General features: G+C 48.5%; 1 protein-coding gene across 1 annotated transcript in view; it reads right to left on the reverse strand.

Moving 5' to 3' along the window:
- Positions 1-861: 861 nt before the first annotated feature.
- APCDD1L (APC down-regulated 1 like) overlaps positions 862-19,905 on the reverse strand; it is a 45,132-nt gene continuing 26,088 nt past the window's right edge. The window contains exons 2-4 of the mRNA XM_077335721.1: positions 14,060-14,234; positions 10,958-11,516; positions 862-2,835 (exon numbers count right to left, since the gene is read on the reverse strand). Of these exons, the coding sequence (XP_077191836.1) occupies positions 2,065-2,835; positions 10,958-11,516; positions 14,060-14,234 (1,505 nt within the window). The 3' untranslated portion in view covers positions 862-2,064. The remainder of the gene's footprint in view (positions 2,836-10,957; positions 11,517-14,059; positions 14,235-19,905) is intronic.

Genomic DNA, 19,905 nt, shown 5'->3' on the forward strand with positions numbered 1-19,905 from the left:
TGTTCAAACAATGTCCTTTCCTTGTTTTTTAAAATAAAAACCAAGGAAAGAAAGGACATTGTTTTTTTGAACATCTATTTATTGACATTCTACATTGGGATAGGTCTCTCTTCTTTCTCCATAAATTGTGATGAACCAGCCACGTGCCACCTAGGGGGTTACAGACGATGCCAAGGACTACTGTAGGGATGCCAACTCTGGGATGGGAAATACCTGGAAATTTTGGGGACTGGCGCCTGGGAAGGCCCGTCTGATGAACACTCTGGAGAGGGTGGAGTTTGGGGAGGAGAGGAACCTTGGCAGGGAATAATGCCAAAATTCACCTGCTGAAGCAGCCATTTTCTCCAGGGAAACAAATCTACCAGATCACCAGGCATCACCTGGAGGCTGGCAACCCAAGGCTACAGTGGGGCATGTACTTTCTGCTTTGTGATAAATGCAGGTCTGGCTGAAATGGTTGACATCAGCAAGACATAAACGGCTGGGGATGGATATCCCTATCTCTTAAGTGTTTTTTCTACTTTTCAAAATATCACTGAAGACTATAATCTTGCTACTTTTCAGAGGAAATTGGGGATTCTCATAATTATAACCAAAGAGCTGCCCCAAGTCCCTTGAGGACAGTCCTATGAATTCTGGGCAGCAGTGGGGCCTTTTGCCGTGGGAGACCTCCTGCTGGCAGATGTCCTTGCGGGGAAAACCATAAAGTTTTCAGGGACTCCCAGAGCTGCCACTATGTCACTTCCGAGCCCAAAGAGCATTTCTGCAGCTCATGGACCTGACAGAAGAACATTCGTTCTCCAGGCGAAGTTTAACGAAAAACACAGTGCTTCCTGGAAATTGAGAACAAACACTTGAGGATTCATTCCCTAAACATGTTTTGTTTATTTTGAAATAGAAGCCATTTGATTACACTAGTAAAAATTCCTATTTACAGTTTTTGCCTTGTACAGACTCATTTTTTGTTTAACTTCCGAGTTCCCGGCAGAAGCGACACGGTGTAGCTGCCCTTCCATGTCCCTGCCCTCTGACATGTTCCCAGGCAGCGGGAGAAGATCACAGACTTCGTTTGGGTTCTCTTGAATTTGACAGTTTGTGTCCGAGCCCTGGGCCTGCATGTTGTCATCTCCCCGCCCCCGAGTTCATTTCCTTTTTTGCTGTTGGCATGCAGGCAAATCATAATTTCTTTCATCAGGCTGTAGCAGCTAAGTAGGATTTGCCAAAGTGGGGGAAGAGAGACAACCTGGCCTTTTTGAAGTTCTCTGACTCATAGTATGGAGAATCAGGAACATTTATTACCTCAGCACCAAGCTGTTCGGTTTTTTCGGTATTCTAAAACCGAACGGTGTTCTTCCTTCTTGGTGCAGAGCAAAATTGGTAAAGTCCAACATTCTGCCCCTAGGAATCATGCTAGCAGGACATAATAAATGAATATTTTTTAGAAACAGCCATTGGTTGCTCACCAAATGGGGCCAGGGGAGAATGATCTTTTTTCTGGTTTTAAGAGCGATGAGTTTCTGTGTCTGTATTTCCACACACGGCTTATTATGGAAGTTATACATACCAGGGGATTTCACGGTATCATTTCTAACAGTACCCCTGTGGGTTATGGGCACACCTGGGCAATGGGCTTGCCCGAGACTTTCAGTGAACTCAAGAGTTAATTATTTTGTGAAAGCAGAATTGTCCCTTGGTATTTTAGACTTTTTTTTTTTTTTTTACTGTAGGGGCAGGAAAAAATGTTCTTGGGTCTAGCACTGAAGGAGCAGGTGAGCGATGTGCAGATTTGGTGCAATTCCAGTCACCTATTTGAACCAAAACCCTTGTTAAGGCACTGTGGATGCTGGTTCAGATTTTCATGTCCACACCTAGGCACCTATGAGTGGGGATGAGGGGGAAACTCCCCACCCCTTTGGACATGGCCCATCATTAAGAAAAGAACAAAAAAACTGTACGTATCAGTAAGGCACAAAATGAAACGGATTCCAGATGTACTTGTCCTGAGGAGGGCCCTTCAGGTTGCTTAGATTCCGCGCAACCCCTGACCCAAAATGTCAAAGACTTTTAGTCCCAGCTGATGAGCAACAGGGCTAGAAAAACTACTAAAAATGCCTCGGGCCGCAGCTTGAGCACCCCGCTGTTAAGGTAGTGCTCTAAGCTTCCCAGGTAGCTGGGCTTAATGTGTCTCAAAAAGGCGCCCGAAGGCCCATCACACTGGAGGAGCGGAGACTGGTAGGAGGTGGGTCGTTTTCGGGGTGTATTGGGGCTGGATCCGTCCGTTGGCCTCTCGCCGATGAACAGCAAGCTGTGGTCTTTGGCGTCCTGCTCGATTTTGAAAAGTTCGTACTCGGTGTGGGGGAGCCTGATGCCCAAGGCCGCGCATCCATTCGTATGAGTCACGTCCAACTCTCTCCCGGCACTCCAAGAGCCTGGCTCCCCGCAGCTCCCGAAGTCCGAGGAGTTCAGCATCGCTACGGTTACCGGATCCATTGGCGTCACCCGGGCGTGGGTCACCTTGAAAACAAGCTCGGTGCCTCCCCTCACGACATGGGATGGGCCTCCCTCCGTGTAGTGCCCGGAGGCGTACACAGTGAAGGTCGGTTGTTTGCAGAGAGGGTCGGAATAGTGATAGTAGGAGCCTTCCCAGGTGCGGTTGCTGCCGTGGAAGGTGAAGTACCTCGTGAGGAAAAGCACCGCCGGCCGCACTTCGCACCGGGAACTCACCCAGCGCCCACTTAGCAGCATGGGGAGCTCAGGACTGGCAGGCAGTATCGGCGGGTGATGTTCGTCCGCTCTGTATATAATCCCACAGGAAGGGCAAGGATGGGTGTGGTGCTGTTGGAAGGAAGGCGAAAGGGAATCATGAGGGACAGGTTCATTCCAAGTTTACCAGCAGCTACATTTTTTTAACCGCAGGAAGTCACGTCTTGAAAGACGAGTTGGATTTTATACCCCACTTGTTACTACTCGAAGGTGTCTCAAAACTTCCCTCCCTCTCCCCACAACAGAAACCCTGTGATCCAGGTGGGGCTGAAAGAGCTTTGAGAGAGACTACTGTTCTGTGAGAACAGGTCTAAGCAGGACTGTGACTAGCCCCAGGTCACCCAGCATGTGGAGGACGAGGGAATTAAACCAAGCTCCCCAGATTAGAAGCTGCCACTCTTAACCACGATGCCAAGAAGAGTTGAGGAAGAACAGTAGGTTTTATACCCTGCTTTTCTCTGCCCAAGGAGTCTCAAACTGGCTTATAATCACCCTCCCTGCCTTTCCCCACAACAGACACCCTGTAAGGTAGGGGGGTAGCTAAGAGAGTTCTGTGAGAACTGTGTCTAGCCACAAGGCTTCTTGTGGAGGACGAATGGAGACTCAACCCTTGTTCTCCAGATTAGAGTTCACCACTTTTAATCACTACACTATACTGGCTCTGGCTTCTTTGTTGGGTGGGGGGAGACACATCTGTACACCGCCCGTGGCGCCGTGGGCGCCACGGACTAAATAAAGGAGTAAGGCGTTCTGAGGCGGGATGTGTCCGGGATGAGGAAGGGTCCGGATTGGACCCTTCCTCATGACAGACAATCGGAGGGAACAATCGGCAGGCGCGAAGCGCCTGCCGATTGTTCCCTCTGATTCCCAGCCCCAGGAACAGTTGCTCCCGGCCTGATCAGGCCGCCGCATCAGGCCGCCGCCTGAGGAAGCCCCGCGTGGCTGCCGGGGGCTCCCTGCCCGGCGGCCTGACACGGCGAGAGGCGCAAAGCGCCTCTCGCCGCGTCAGCCCGCCGCCGCCGCAAGACCAAGACTCGAACAAGGACTCACCAGGACAAGAACAGGACTCGCCAGCCTCCCACCGCCTCCTGCAACATGAACGCACAGCCCTGCAGCCCGCCGCCAAGCCGCTGGCCGCACTCACCTACCTCCACCTTCTCTAACATCGCCACGGAGCCCCGCAGCCCGCCGCCGAAATCTCGGATTTAAAGCTGGGTCCTCTTTGTGTTTCCTCGGCGAGAGGCGCGAAATGCCTCTCGCCGTCTCAGCCCGCTTCCGCCGAAAGAACAGGACTTGAACAAGGACTGCGGCCGATCGCCAGCCGCTCGCCAGCCTCCCGCCGCCTCCTGTAACATCAACGCACAGCCCTGCAGCCCTGCCATGAGGAGCTGTGGACAGAGCGGAAAAGCCTCCCTGGCGGGGTCATCGGCCGAGCCCCAGCCTGAGATCCCCGCCCAGCGGCAGGAACATCAGCAGCGGAAGGAGCCAGCGCGTCGTCGGCCGATTTCCGGCCCACGCTGAGAGGCCCGGCCGCCGCCGCGAAAAGCAGCAGCAGCGCCAGGAGCAGCGGCCTGGCGCAGGGGCCTGCGCCGGACATGCCATGAGGAGCTGCGGACTGATCGGAAAAGCCTCCCCGGCGGAGGACCGCGGCGCCGAGGCGACGGAGCCCGCCGCGTTCTGCTTCTTAGTTGAATTGTCTCTGAGATATTCAGGTAAGAGAAAGAGAGTGTGTGTGTGTGTGGGGGGGGGAGTTGACCCATCCCTTCTGTTAGACAAACAAGTAGGAGTCAGTCTATAACACTGTCTTCTTCCAGTTCCATCTGAAATGGAAGCTGTCTCCAGAAACATGATCACACCGACCCATGCCCTTATGTTCCTGTGCTGGTACAGTTGAGAGACTCTGCACATGCTGCAGGCCTCAGAAAAACATCAGCGTTTCTGGTTCTGGAGTGCAACTCATTTTAGAGAGAAACAACCTGCCAGGGGCTCCCTGCAGGGAAAGCCTAGCGCCCATTGTATTTAGACATACAATGGGCTTTTTTTACTAGTAAAGCATAATGCTTAATTGGACTGTTAGTTCTTCAAAGCCAGTATTTCCTACTTAGACCATCACTGGTTCTCCAAGGTCTCAAGCTGAGGTCTTTCACTTAATCTACTACCCCATCCTTTAAACTGGACATACTGTAGGGCTGATCCTAGAAAAAGTCAACAGATAACTTCTTCCCCTTCAGCTGGCTCTTCTGTTGTTCTTATTGTCTACTCTAAGGGTCAGCTAGTGAAGGGTCTCTAGTGAAGGCCTTTTATGCCTAACCACATACCTGGAGATGCCAGTGGCTGAACAGAGGATCTTCCGCATGCAAAGCAATAGCTCTACTACTAAGCTATGCCCTCCCTCCTTAAAATTCAACCCCTAATAATGGCACCTGAAAGATCTTTTTGCTTCTTTGAAGAAGAGCCGTTTTGCACTACCCCAAGGAGTCCCAAAGCAGCTTACAAACACTTTCCTCTTCCTTCCCCCTCAACAGACACCCTGTGAGGATGGTGGGCTTGAGAGAGCTCTAAGAGAACTGTTATGCAAGAACAGCTCTAACAGGACTGTGGCTACCCCAAGGTGACCCAGCTGGCTGCATGTGGAGAAGTGGGAAATCAAACCCAGTTCCACAGATTAGAGACCACAGCTCTTAACCACTATAACACGCTGGCCAAAGAACACAAAGAGAACTAAAGGGTGCGGTACTACTCCCACTTCTGCTAGGCTAATTCTGAAAACGTCAGGTGAGAAAATTTTAGAATACGTGAAGCTGTATTGGGGGGCAGGGTTATCCAGACGCCCTCTTCTACATGCCAGGGAAACAGTTTTTTGAAACCAAGGGCCTTTTCGCACAGGGATCTTTGTTGCAAATTGTTTGCGGAATGAAAAATCGCCATTTAAAATAGTGGAATTCGTCGTTTTGCACACCTGGCTTTGTAGTGGAATCAGTTGCGTTTTTTAGCGTTTCCCACAGGCTTCCGGTCTCGGCAGAAATCGCTAGAAAGGAAGCGCTATTGCCAAGCTCGTCCCGCCCCTGGCCGTCAAGCAGCCAATGGGCAGCCGTTAGCATGCTCCCAAACAGCCGCTTTCCCTTTAAGAAAGGTTTTAAAAAAAAAAAACAGACCCATAGCAACAAATCTGTGTAGATTCGTTGCTACGGAGAGACCCATCCAGCTGCCTAATGTGAGCTGTCGTTTGATTGTATGATCGTTTGCACGCTGCCTCGAGTGATAAAAAAGAATTCCCCCCCCCTTCTCACGGGCTCGATTTTCGGCTGAATTTATGTGTAAAAAATAAAGGGACTTTATTTCAGCAAACGGGCTTTTAAGTGGTTTGTGCTTAGTGACTAAAGGTGAAGGAATGAAGCCAGGGAAGCCTCTAAACAGAAAGAGGCTCGCCGGTGCGTTTATCCCCGCTCGCTCCGAGAAAAAAAAAAGGCGATCGCTTCGCCGGAAGCTCAGAGAAGAGAGCCAGGGGGAGGGACTTTGAAGAACCAGCAACAATGGTAATGCACAGGTCTTTAGTGCTAGTGTTGCAGATTGGTTGCAGGAGTGTATCGCTATCCGGAGGGTGAATCCACTTTTCTGGATTCCCCTGAAAGCGCTAAAACGAAGCGCTTATTGCTGATCGGTTTCAGGAGTGTTGCAGATTGTCTACGACGTCGTGGGTAATGCCAAATTAGTAGCGTTTTCAATTAGCAACCATTGTGCTATTTTTAAGCCGTGGGAAATGGCCCCAAAAGTTCTGCCATTTCTTTAGTGCTCCACGAAAAGCCACCCCATGGCCGTGATTTCCGTCTTCGTCCACTATGAGGAGCTAGTCCCTCATTTAAGGGGAAAGGAATAGGCACATTCGCCTGCCTGACAAACGTCGGAGGGATCCAAAACTCATTGTGTCTTTGAAACGGCCCCAAATGTTCCTTCCTCTGCGTTGTACGTTCTTCCAGGGCTTCTTCTAGAAAGGGGCAATGTACAATTTACAAGGAACCGTATCTGTTTTCATAAGTCGGCGTCGTCACATACGGCTGACTTTTGAGAGACGCCAGCCACTCGCGAGTGAAATGTTTGTATGGGAAGGAGATTTAAGTAACTCCGCAGTTAACAGCTCGGCGGGCAATTCGTGCGCCCCCTGATTGAAGTCTGGAACGAGACAGCCATTTTCAAATCACCTGACCACAGCTGTCACTCCAAGGAGTGTTGACGGTACACAGTGCATGATAACTAAATATCCCCAGCAGTTAGAGAAATATGTACCTTTCTTTGTAAGCAGGAAATACTTTAATAATGGAAGATAATTTCCTGAGATTGGTTTTTTGCTTTCAAACAGATACAGATTTAGGGGGAAATCAAAGAGGTCCTTTAACATAGCCTGGAAGGGGAGGGGCAGCTGGGACACAGACTGGCTACAATCCACACGCCACCGACTCTGGAGAAATCCAACCGATTAAGAGCATACTAAGAAGAACCCTCCTGGATCAGACCAGTGGATCCATCTAGTTCAGCATCCAGTCTCACACAGGGCCAACCAGTTTCTCTGGAGGGCCAACCACAGGCCATAGTGGCCAAGGCCTTCTCCTGAGGTTGCCTTCAGGTTCTGGGATTCAGAGCTTCAGAATATGGAAGTTCCCTTCAGTCACCATGGCTAGTAGCCACTGAAAGACATCCTCCATGAATCAATCTAATTAAAGCTATCTATTCCTGTGGAATGAGCCTCTTGTGGTGCAGAGTGGTAAGGCAGCAGACATGCAGTCTGAAAGCTCTGCCCATGAGGCTGGGAGTTCAATCCCAGCAGCCAGCTCAAGGTTGACTCAGCCTTCCATCCTTCCGAGGTCGGTAAAATGAGTACCTGGCTTGCTGGGGGGTAAAATGGTAACGACTGGGGAAGGCACTGGCAAACCACCCCGTATTGAGTCTGCCATGAAAACGCTGGAGGGCGTCACCCCAAGGGTCAGACATGACTCGATGCTTGCACAGGGGATACCTTTACCTTTACCTTATTCCTGTGGAAGCAAATCCCACATTTGAATTACTTGATGTAAAGTATTATATCCTTTTGTCCACCCTGAACCTACTGCCCATCAATTCCATTGGATGGCCTCAAGCTCTAGTATTTTGTGAGCGGGAGAAAAATTATCATTTTTATCATTACTCTGTAAGGCTATGTGTATGTCAGTATGGTGCAGGAGACAGAATGTTAGACTAGGATATGGGAAATCCAGGTTCAAATCTTCAAGCTGCCATGATGGGCCACTGAGTGAGCTTGGGCAAACCGACTTCGCAGGGTGGTGGTTGTGAAAATTCAGTTGAGGGAAAAAAATAACTAAATTGTTAACCACTTTTGGTCCCGCAGGATAGAAAAGGAGGATATAAAAATATTAAATTCGATAGACGCACAGGGAAAGTGTAGAATGTGTTTGCAAAGTGTGAAGAAAGCTGATTTTATAAGTACTAAATCCCTGAACTGTATGGAAAGGCAAGTTATGCATGTTTTAAATAAATAAAATATTTCAATAAAAATAATGGGAGCGGGCAAACAGGTTAACTTCCTCAGTATCTAAGTTTTACGACTTCTTCAGTTTCTTACAAGTTTCTAGTCCCTAGAATCTTACACTGCTTCTGAACTCTTCCAAAAGCCTGAAATGGAGAGGTTGGCCTGAGGCCTCCCCAAAGTCTCTGTGCATCTAAGAAGATCTGGGAGGAAGGATGCAGCCAGTGGCCACCAAAAGGAATGGCTGCCTACTAAGCAAAGTCCAAGAACGCATGGCGCAAAGACTCACACCCTGCCATGCACGGTCGCTTTGGAGGCTACGACATGCAGCGTCTAATTATCTGCAGGCAGTGACATCATCTGAGGTTAACAAGCTGTGCGGGGCTGTTAGCTGATTAATTACAGTGTCGGAGTGGAGTCGGTGTATTTCAGTGCACTGCGTGGTTTTAAATTAATTTTTAGAAAGCATTTATGTTTACCATCTGGTTTTGCTCATATGTATATGGTTTTGGCCCTGGATAACTCAGCTTTATGCCAACTGGAGCATATTTCCCAGAGGTTTGTCATTTGTGTTCTCTTTTCCTAGAATCCCAATTCCGGCAATAGTGTACAGGAGGGAAACCGTGTTCCTGCCCCCCCCCCATCCCCTTTCCCCTTTTGACAAGTGTTTCATTTGCCTTCGTTCCAGTTCCCATCTGGTAACAGTCATAAGCATTTTTTCCTTCTGTTGTTTGCCTCTCCTATCTTGCCGTTCAATCTCATTTCTACATTGATTAGTTATGATTTTGATAAAAAATACACTCTGGGAAAGAAACCAAGCTGCTGACAAAACCAGAAAAAGAAAGCGAGGCTGGCTGCGTAATCACATTTTAACTGAACGGGAAGTCAGGTTTTTGTATATCCCAGCCCCGTTGATTTCCTAGTCCTCTGCTGTGGGTTAATGGCTTATTGGATAAAACACTCACTTTCCCTGTTTTTTACATGAACTTGAGAACAACCTTGCACAAGCTGGGGCTCTAATAATACTCTCTGAGCCGGCCTCCCATGTAAGCTCCTTGGATTAGTGCTATTTTAAAATGCAACTTTTCCCGTAAACCGCCCCCAGCCCCAAAAAAGTCTTTCCCCCCGACTTCTCTTGGGATATCAGCGATTGCCGTATCTATAGCCAGATTGCTGGGAAAGGTGGATTTGTGCCCCGATAAAATTGTGAATGCATTCTACAGGGCGGAAGTCTATTTGTTGCACTCTGGGAATGGAACAATGTCTGTCCCCCGAGATGCTGCCGATAAGGTTGCCAACCCCTTCACCCTCCGCTTTTACAATTGATCTCCAAGCCACAGAGATCAGTTCGCTTTGAGAGAACAGGCACTTTGGAAAGTAGACTCTATGGCAGCTTTTTTCAACCCTGGAAATGATGTCAGCTAGCCACGCCCTCTGCCATGCCCCCAGAAGTGACATCATTACCCTCACCCTTAGCCTTCATCTGCTCCCTCCCCGTACCTTTACTACTAGTATGGCAGCTCTGCCTCATGTAGGCTGGGAAGAAGAGTAGGAGCTGAGAACACATGCTACTTCAGAGCTCCTGCAACCCCCTTCAGAACCCCCACAAGCCCCCCAGGGTCTACGGACCCCTGGTTGAGAATCCCTGCTCTATGGTACTATACCCCACAGAAGTCCCTCCCTTCCCCAAACCCCACCCTCTTCAGCCTCCACCCCCTAAATGTCCAGGTGTTTCCCAACCCAGACCTGACAAGGCTAGCTATAGATGAGCTGTATTCATCCTAAAAACACACGTGACATAGTCCCCATCCAATTTCCTCAGTCTGAAAGCTGCCACTTTGAAAGTTCTTTTGAAAAAAATCAATTTCCCCTAGAAATCGCATCTTTTCATTTAGTTTTTAAAGACTCCAGTCCTCATGGCTGGACAATTCAAGACAATTTAGTACCTATCAGTTCTCTTCTTTCGTTGGACTACACAAGTCATCTTAGGGCCAAACTACACAGGATTTTATTTTAACCAGTTGAGTCTGGTTTAATGAGCTGAAGACTATACATGCAGCTCCAAAGTGGGTCAAAAACACCCACCTGTGTGGGGCACTGTTTTGGCCTCATGAAATGGCCCTAGGGAGGCCAGATACCCCAGTAGGGATGGGGGTCCCCTGTTCCCAGACTCTGCCACCAATCAGCTGACCGACAGAGGGGGCCACTACACAAAAAGGGAGAAACACTCAACATTTTAGCAATGTACCTACATGACTTCAACTTAACCCAGAAGTTACACAGGCACATCATGGTCATGTTCTGTGTTTTGGGCAAAGATCTTGCGGAAGAAGCTGATTCTATCACAGAGTTTTTGCCCCTGAACCAGAGTGTCACCCTAATGAGCCTACATCTCTTCCGGGTCATAATGGACATCACGTGGGCACTGCTGAAATGTTGCATGAAACTCTCTGCTCCCGGTAAGCCCACCTCCTTTTTAAGCAGGAGATACCAAGGATTCTTCATGCAGAGCAGATGCTCTACCACTGAGGCACAGTTCTTACCATTTCAAGCTAAGCCTGAGGGCACCCAGAGCACTCAGGACTATCGACCGGCATCAGACTTGGCCCTGCAAGTGAAGATGGAAGTCCAAGGATACAAAAAAAGCAGCTCCTTAAGCACAAGTTGGAATCTTACCATGGCGTTCTGCAGGGGGCGCTGGTATCCTGTTGGCCGATAATGGAGCCTTTCTGACCATTCTGTGTGGATATCCCCCAGGTACAACTCCTCCACTTCCCTGCTGCCCTGGTTTTTCTGGAGCAGCAAGGGCTGTTCGTACTTCTCCACCCGTACCAGGCTCAGTTCGTGCATGGCAAAGCCCAGGCCGGCTGTGCAATCCCGCTCTGCTTTGGCGCTCAGAAGCTCGTAGAGGGCACCCGGTGACCAAGTCCGTCCAGGTGACAAGAATCCACTGCACTGCACTCCCGACGTCTGGTTGATGCGGGCAACCATTTCCTGCATGGCCCTTTGGCTGTGGAAGACGATGCCCACTTTGTGGAGATGGTAGTCTGCTTCTGTAGCCCCACGGGTGATCCAGGAGGCCTGGCGGAGCCGGATTTTGCCTTTGATGACTAGGGAGTAGGTGGGGTCCCGGCAGGAGGGGTCTCGGTAGTAGAACTGGTAGGCTTTGAAGAGGCGGTTGGCGAAGAAGATATAGGAACGGGTGAGGAATTCTGGTCCTGGACGAACCTCACACCTGGAGACGGGGAGGGAAGTTATCATTGCAACTAGATGCTTGTGATTTCAGCATGGTATCCACCATGCCAACACTGTATTGGTAGACACACAGGTTAACGGGAACAACCACAGTGTTAGCTGCTGAAAAACAGCAATACGTGGAAGTGACAGATTCAAAGGGAATGCTTATAAAGAGTTGAGCAGATGGACAAATGGAAGAAAATTAAGGCTTCCTTCCACAATCAAAATGCCATGATCAGGAATCAGGAATATGAAGGTTACATATCTGCGGGATCGCCTATTGCCCTATGTCCCCTGCAGGACCTTGCACTCTGCGGGTCGCTCCCAGGCCCAGAGAAGCTTGCCTGGCCTCGACTACAGCCATGGTCTTTTCGGTCCTGGCCCCTACCTTGTGGAATGAGCTCCTGGAAGAGCTATGGGCCCTGTGGGAGCTTTTGGCGTCCCGCAGGGCCTGCAAAATGAAGCTCTTCCACCAGGTCTATGGATGAGGCCAGTGCTGGGAGATCTGATGGGCACCCTTCAATGGAAGATATGCCACCACATTCTTGTTCCATCAGTGGTGATCAGTAGATGCTACCCTGTTGCCCCAGCAGAGGGCTTGTTTTTGCCACCACGCTTGCATTAATGTAATTTGTAATTTTAACTGGGGCTTTAATGAGAATTTTATTGTATTATGGTTTTTTATTTAATTGGGGTTTTAATGAGAATTTTATTGTATTACGGGGGTTTTATTCTGTAACCCGCCATGAGCCAGTTTGCCGAGAGTGATGGGGAATAAATTCAAAAATTAAATTCAAAAAATTAAAAAAATAATAGAAAGAACTAAATCATCCTCTGTGTGTGTGTGTGTTTTTTTTAAGGGGAGGAGAAACCCCAATGTCAACATAAATTGGGGGTGACCTTAGGACCCCCCACTATAATTTACTTGTGTTTCCCATTTGCTATAAATAGATGTTTCCTCAGTCTAAGCCAGGGGTAGTCAAACTGCAGCCCTCCAGATATCCGTGGACTACAATTCTCAGGAGCCCCTGCCAGCGAATGCTGGCAGGGGCTCCTGGGAATTGTAGTCCACGGACATCTGGAGGGCCGCAGTTTGACTACCCCTGGCTTAAGCTAAAGAAACTCTTTTTCTTGCAAGAAAGAAAAGCCAAATTCCATGACTGAATAAATGGAGAAAAGCAATCTGTGTACCTCTTTGACCTTAATTTGGTACACTTAAGCTAGTTTAACTATCTGAATGAGTTTTACAGAATGGAATACACAAATAAACAAAAACTCCACATTCCATTCCTACTTAGCAAGCTATCATGGCAGGCAGAAGCCTGGAACGTCCAGTTTTCTAGGAATAGAGATTTTGGAGATTTTTTTTGGGGGGGGGGGGAGGCAGGAGCTTTCAAAGGTTGAAAATTGTGCTTGAATACCTGATGCTGAATACTGAGCCGAGCTTCAAAAGGTTTTTCCTTTTGACAGATGAAGCACTGACCTGAGTTTATTCAGGAAGAAGAGCTATAGGGGGCAAAGCTGAATCGAACTGGTGCACAAAACATGCACAGAAGTTGTTTGCCATTAAGAAACTGTCTTTAGATTTCAAGAAACTCCAGGAGTGGCAAAAATCATGCAGAATATGGTTGGGAAGCAGAGCTGTGTACAGGCCCACTTGAGGCCCCTCCCCTTCCCACCCCCTCTAGGCCTGTCATTGGCCATTTTGTGTGGCGGGGAGGAACCGGTCAACATGACCATATGTGGTGATATCACCCGATACATATTTAACCAATTTTAAAAATATATAAAAAGTTAATTAACTCCCACCCATTTGGGAAACCCTTCCAAGGCCATCACAAAACCCCAGGGTTTCACAAAACCCTGGTTGAGAAAGCCCGGTTTAGAGGATCGTCTAGCCCAGTGGTTCTCAACCTTCCTAATGCCGCGACCCTTTAATACAGTTCCTCATGTTGTGGTGACCCCCAACCATAAAATTATGCAAGAGTTCTTTCACAGAAATTAAACCAAAACTGACCAATGGTGTGAAGATCCATTGTTCATGATTGTATGTTAATTCTTTTTTCCCCGGAGTTTCTCAGTTCAGTTTTGCCTCTGGTCCCACCATGCCAATCTCGCTCTTTTCCGCTGCTCCAGACAGACAAACAGTCTATCCCGATCTACCCCGCAAGGCTGTTGTGTGAATGATGCCCATCACCCCGGCAAAGCTGCTTGCCCTGCCGCGACCCCTGTGAAAGGGTCGTTCGACCCCCCAAAGGGGTCCCGACCCCCAGGTTGAGAACCACTCGTGTAGTAGATCTTTTGCCTATGCATCTGAGATTATTCCACCAAGGATTTGTGGCCACACTGAAAAGCAGAGAGGCAACTTACAGTTTTTTCCCAGCTGTGGAAAACTCTAATCTTGAAAGACAGCAAATGCAATAACCATCAAAAGATAGTATTAATAATACACAGCAGCGGGGTACAGCTAACAGTGACAACACGGCTGTGCCCCACCTGATGGGTTTACGCCATCCCTTCCAGCACTACAAGCCCCCTTACCCTGTTGAAATCCAATGGCCTTCCAACCGGGGAGGCAAAAGAGCTGAAATTCGGGCACCATCCTGTAGGTGGCGCAAGTGGTACTGGCACTGGGGCTCCCATCCTAGCTTTCCAGTGCTCGCCTGCTCCTCCTGGGCTGAAGGGACATCCCACAGCTTCTTTCCAGATGTGTACGCTGAGGAGAGAAACCAGATGTTTTCAACGGCACAGACACAGATGCTCTGGAGCTCAGCACCTCCGTGACCAGCCACCCCTATTTTGTCATAGCATTTACAAATAGGCACCCTCCATCTTTCATTTATTCAATGTTATTTTGCAAAGCACTGTGCAGTCTCTATCCCTTCACCGGCACCCTTGCTTTGGTATGAAAATGTTGCGCCCGTACTACAGACGAAGGACAGAGAGGTGGTGGTTGACGCACAAGAAGTTACGTCTGTTTATAAATACGGATCCTTTCTTCTCACGCCCGCACAGAAAACACCGTCCCGCTGTGTTATTATAATGCCGCAATTGAAGAGCTCACCAAAAATGCTCTGAATTAAATTTGTTGGCCTCTTATTTCCTACAACTACGGCCTATTTACAGGCTGTAATTTTCTAGTGCTCGGCAAGGGACATCCGACCGAGCTTTGCTTTTCTAACGCAAACGTAGTTCCAATGGGAGCACCAGCACCAAAATCACAGATGTGAACACACACACGAAACTGCCTAATACTGAATCAGACCCTTGGGTCCGTCAAGGTCCACACTGTCTAACTAGACCGGCAACCATTCTGCAAGACCTCAGCTTGAGTTCTCTCCCATCACTTACTGACAGCTCACAACTATTATCCACAGTTGTCTATCTCCAACAGCTGGCTTGCAGATACTCTACCCCAGTTAAGTAACCTGCTATATATCCGTCAAATCTTCAGGTCAAGGGAGACCCCTGAATCCCTGGTAAGGCATTGTTCTAACCCTCTGAGACTTACAGAAGCTGAGATCAGTTTTATTTGACATATAACATAATGCAAAGTTTTGGAAGCCTGCAGAACCCTTTCCCAAGCACAGTGGTTTTGCGTGCAAACTGAAAGCAGCCCAGGAACACAACCCCTTTGGATGCAATCGGTCCCATCTCTAGCCTAGATACGTTGCAATATTATCCTTCTCTTACTCCAGATTTTTGGCGCTGAGGGGGCAACAGCGAAACCAGGAACACTCCAACGACGGAACATTAAGACTTTCCGGCTACCCTTTTACAAGGACGGTAACTTTGTCACTTACCTCATTTCCCGTAACCGCCGATGTTACTGGCTCAGGCACTGAGAGAACGCTAAGCCAAACTAAGAGTTTTGCCTTGTTTTTGTGTCTGAAGTCAACGGGGTTTTACCTGCGGGAGAGATCCTACACTGGTTTCTCTGACACCCAGTTGTCTTCCCTTCCCTCCCAAACATTTCACAGCTTACAGCAGGGGTAGTCAAACTGTGGCTCTCCAGATGTCCGTGGACTACAATTCCCAGGAGCCCCTGCCAGCGAATGCTGGCAGGGGCTCCTGGGAATTGTAGTCCACGGACATATGGAGGGCCGCAGTTTGACTACCCCTGGCTTACAGTATGGGCTTGTAGCCATTAAAGCTAAGTGTCGCCCACCCAACGCACGAACTCCCTCCTTCGGTTCATTTCAAAAACCCACAAACTAGAATCAAGGTGGTACGATGGATTTAAACCCTAGGAGATGCGGCATTCGCATCCCTGAGATTTCCGGGGGGGCCTGTTCCAAATCTCTTGCAACTTCCATTTCTCCATCCCCAATTGGGAACACCAGTGACCAGAATCGGAAATACCCTACTTTTGATTTATCTCTGCTGCAGAGGCCTTCCGAGGTCCTATGCACTTCAAGTGGTCTGTTCAGCTTCCAGTTGTCTGTACCCATTTGGTTGCCTCCTGATGGTGGACCTCAGCAGAAAGGCTTTCAAATGGGTACTGGAAGCACACTGCTGTCTGTTGGTCTACTCTGGCTCCGTTCTGGCATTCCAGCCCTCAGAGAACCCTTTTCTGAGTCAGGTTTCTCAAAAAGGGTAATCGCTCTCCTCCAGATACTTGTATCTAGCAGGGAGATCCATGAAGATAGATTCAGGAGGGTCTCCAAGTTGGTCTGAAGCAACAGAACAAAGTTTGAGTCCAGTGGTGCCTTGAAGACCAACCAAGTTTTATTCAAGGTACTAGGGGCCAAGCCCATTGCATTCAAAAATGCAACAGCCACTAGATTGGGCGGGTGGGGTGGAAGAACTCTGCAGAAGGCCTCCTCCTCCCCCCAGGACCTGGAAAGGCTGCAGGCAGCTGTTAGGGAACACCCCAGCAGGGGCAGCTCACACAAGGAGGGGATCTGCAGCCTCCAAGCCTCAGAGGGAAGTGGAAGGAGGACGGGGTGGTCAGGGGTGGGGGATGGAAGGCAATTGGCTGGCCACTGGACCGACAGGCAAGCCGGTTGGAGGAGGAGGCACTCAGGGCGGGACAGCCAAGCTGAGTGGATGTTAAGTGCTGAGTGGCACTTAAGCCATGAGACCAGCTCCTCTTCCAAGGCCTTAACAGAAATATATAGTATAACAGATAAGCTTTCATCTCTCTGATGATGAAGTGTGCACGCCCAGGAAAGCTTAAACCTTGAATAAAACTTGGTTGGTCTTAGAGGTGCCTCTGGATTCAAAGGGAGGGCCACATTCTGCTTGTTCTCACTTTTAGACCAGCAGGTGATACGATGCGTATTTTGCAAGAATCCTTGGGGATTCATCCACAGCACCCCCAGAGAGATCCTAATGACAGGCTGGCGGGGGGGGGGAGGGTGTCGCTCCAACTGCAGCAACATTCCCATGTGCAGCAATTCACCTCTCTACTCCAAGTGAATGGGACAAGGCTTAACAAAAGGACTTCACTGAATAAAACATCACCCGACACGCTGCAAAATGGATTTGAATGGGCAGTTCCTAATGAACCGGGATCGCTGGCTGTTTGCACTCGTGTAAACATGCACGGATCGCTGGCAGCTCTTCCAGATATCTACCAGTCATGGCTCGGTGCCCGAGCATATGCATGCTAATGCATTCAATGCATGGCGCAAGTCTTTGATTAAATCCTGCTTATGTCTCCTTGCCAGAAGCATCAAGTCAGCACAGCCGCCTTGGCAAGATAATCACAGGGCCTTGGCACATTTACAAGGCTAATCAGTTATAAGGCCTGGCAAAGGAAACATCAAAGAATGAATGCTAGCCTACTTTCACCCCGATGGAAGGATTTTAGATTGCACCATGCAGGTGGCAGCAAAGCTTGTGATGCGGATAGGCTGGGAAAGGAATGGTTATAGACCACAGTTGAAAGAACAGAGCGTCCCAGCTTTTGCAATCCAGTTTCCGTGGGACCGTTTGGCTCCAAAAGGACCCTACGATCATCTAGCAAGAATAAGGTGGCCCAAAAGAACCAGGGCCAGGGAATTTTCGGTCCTGGCCCCGACCAGGTGGAAGGAGCTCCCAGAAGTGGGCCCTAAACCAGTTCTGCAGGACGTTTAAAATGGAGCTCTTCCACCGGGCATTTGGTTGGGGCCAATGAACACCTCGATGGCCTGATCAAACACTGCCTGGGCCCCCCATATATATACCTTCCTGGGAAAAGCCAAGACGCTTTGACTATTCTAGTCACCCATACAGCTAGCTGTATGTTTGACTGATTTAAAATGCTGTGAATAATTCCTAACAAATGTTTATAATTTATCTATTGTATTGTTTTATGCTATGTTGGTAGCTGCCCCGAGCCGGTAATGCCAAGAGGGACGGGATTTGAATGAATGAATGAATGAATGAATGAATGAATGAATGAATCCTCAAACCAATACCAGTGAAAGAACCCTCTACTAGATCAGGCCTATGTTCTGTCCAGCCTGGCCATCTATTCCCAAAAATTCCTAAACGATCACAACAAAAGCTTCCAGTTGACAAAGACCTGGTTGTGTCTCATAACTAGAGTGTCTCATAAACCACAATAAAAAAGATACAACCAGGAAGTATGAGAAACCAACAAAGCCCTCAACAGGTATAATAACGGCCACACATAACTGTATTTATTATTTATATTTATTATACAAAACAGCCTTGAATGAACTCAGATGGGCTTACAGCACAACTATATCTTGACGACATACAATTCGTACCAAAAGGGGGGGAAAGCAACAGAGGAGACAATCCAGGCACAAAAAACGACTGATCGAGATAAAGGGTCCAAATTGTCAGCTCCAAGCTGTCTCCTTCTAGGAGACTCCAAACAGCATCCTTCCTTCTAGGAAAAGTTGCCTACAGGCTTTTCTTACATGTGGTAACATGCACTTAGATCCTCAAATAAGCCAAAATCATAGTGGTACCAGGAAATATGGTCTGTAGTTAAACACAACTACTCTGGCTGGTGGCACCACATATTTATTTAGCTAACAACACCGTACAATCCACACTCCCCAGGATAGCCGGCTTGTTGCCCACAGAAGGCAAGGCTAGTGATGTTAGTTTGACTTTAGGTGGCGTGGGAATACACACAGAATATTCTTAAGTGGCCATTCTGGGCAGCAGCATAAGAAAAAAAGGGACACGTTGGGTTGGATTCCGTGAATCCATTGCACGAGAGGTAATGTATTGAGGACAGCTTCTTGCTATGGAGAAACACATCAGAGGTATTTATTCACTTCATCTGTAGCAGGGGCCCTAATCTTTCTGAGCCTGGGGCACCTTTAGAATTTAGACAATTGTGGTGGGGCCACAACCACAAAATGCCCACAGCAGAAAATGGGATTCATAGAATCATAAAGTTGGAAGGGATCTCCAGGCTCATCTAGTCCTACCACCTGCACTAGGCAGGATACTCACAACTACCTGCCCACAGTGACCCCAATTTCATGCCCAAATGATCCCCCCCAAAACACACACATGTCAAAAATCTCCAGAATCCAGCCTGGCCCAGAGGAAATTCACCTACCAGGCCGGATTATACCAACCCATCCACAGATGAAGTCCACTTCTAGGAGAGATGAAGAATGATTTTATAGCTACACTGGAAAAGAGGAGAAAGAGAGAATGAGACCTAAACTGTGGTTGGCCGCTGCCACTCAAATGATATTATTTTAATCTGCACAGCCAATCAGATATCCAGTGGCCAATCAAAAACCATGCTTGGCAAGAGACCCACAAGTCCCTACCCATGTTCAGCAAACACTCAGTGGGCACCAAGTAAATTGATAGTGGAGACCACATGGGGACCCATGAACTATATGCAGGGGCGGCCTCACTGTGGATCTCCACATGTCCATGGACTACAATTCTCATGAGCCCTTCCCAGCAGGAGGTCATGGGAATTGTAGACCATGGCAACCTGGAGAACCACAGTGTGGCCACTCCTGATCTATAGGCTGTGTTTGGGTTCACATCAGAAGCTCCAAGGCAGCTCACAATAACCGAAAAACAACTGTGAACTATTTTGAAGATGGTAAACATGAGCAAGAACGGTACAGAAACTGGTTTGAGCAGGGGAAAACTATGTAAGAATGCATCACCACAAAGAAAAAACAGTAGCTTAACCAGTTACTAGAAACCATATATGTCCTTACAGATTAGGGATGCCAACACCAAGGTGAGACCTAGGAACTCTCTGGTTTTACGGCCCATCTCCACATGAGAGTTCAGTTCCCCTGGAGAAAATGGCTGCTTTGGAGAGTGGACTCTCCATAGCATTATATTCCATTGAGGTCCCTCCCTGCCCCAAATCCTGCCCACTCCCAGTTCTACCCCCAAAGTCTCCAGGTATTTCCTTTGGATCCATTCTGCTCTTGGTGGTA

The sequence above is a fragment of the Paroedura picta genome, chromosome 4, assembly GCF_049243985.1.
Source record: "Paroedura picta isolate Pp20150507F chromosome 4, Ppicta_v3.0, whole genome shotgun sequence".
NCBI lineage: Eukaryota > Metazoa > Chordata > Lepidosauria > Squamata > Gekkonidae > Paroedura > Paroedura picta.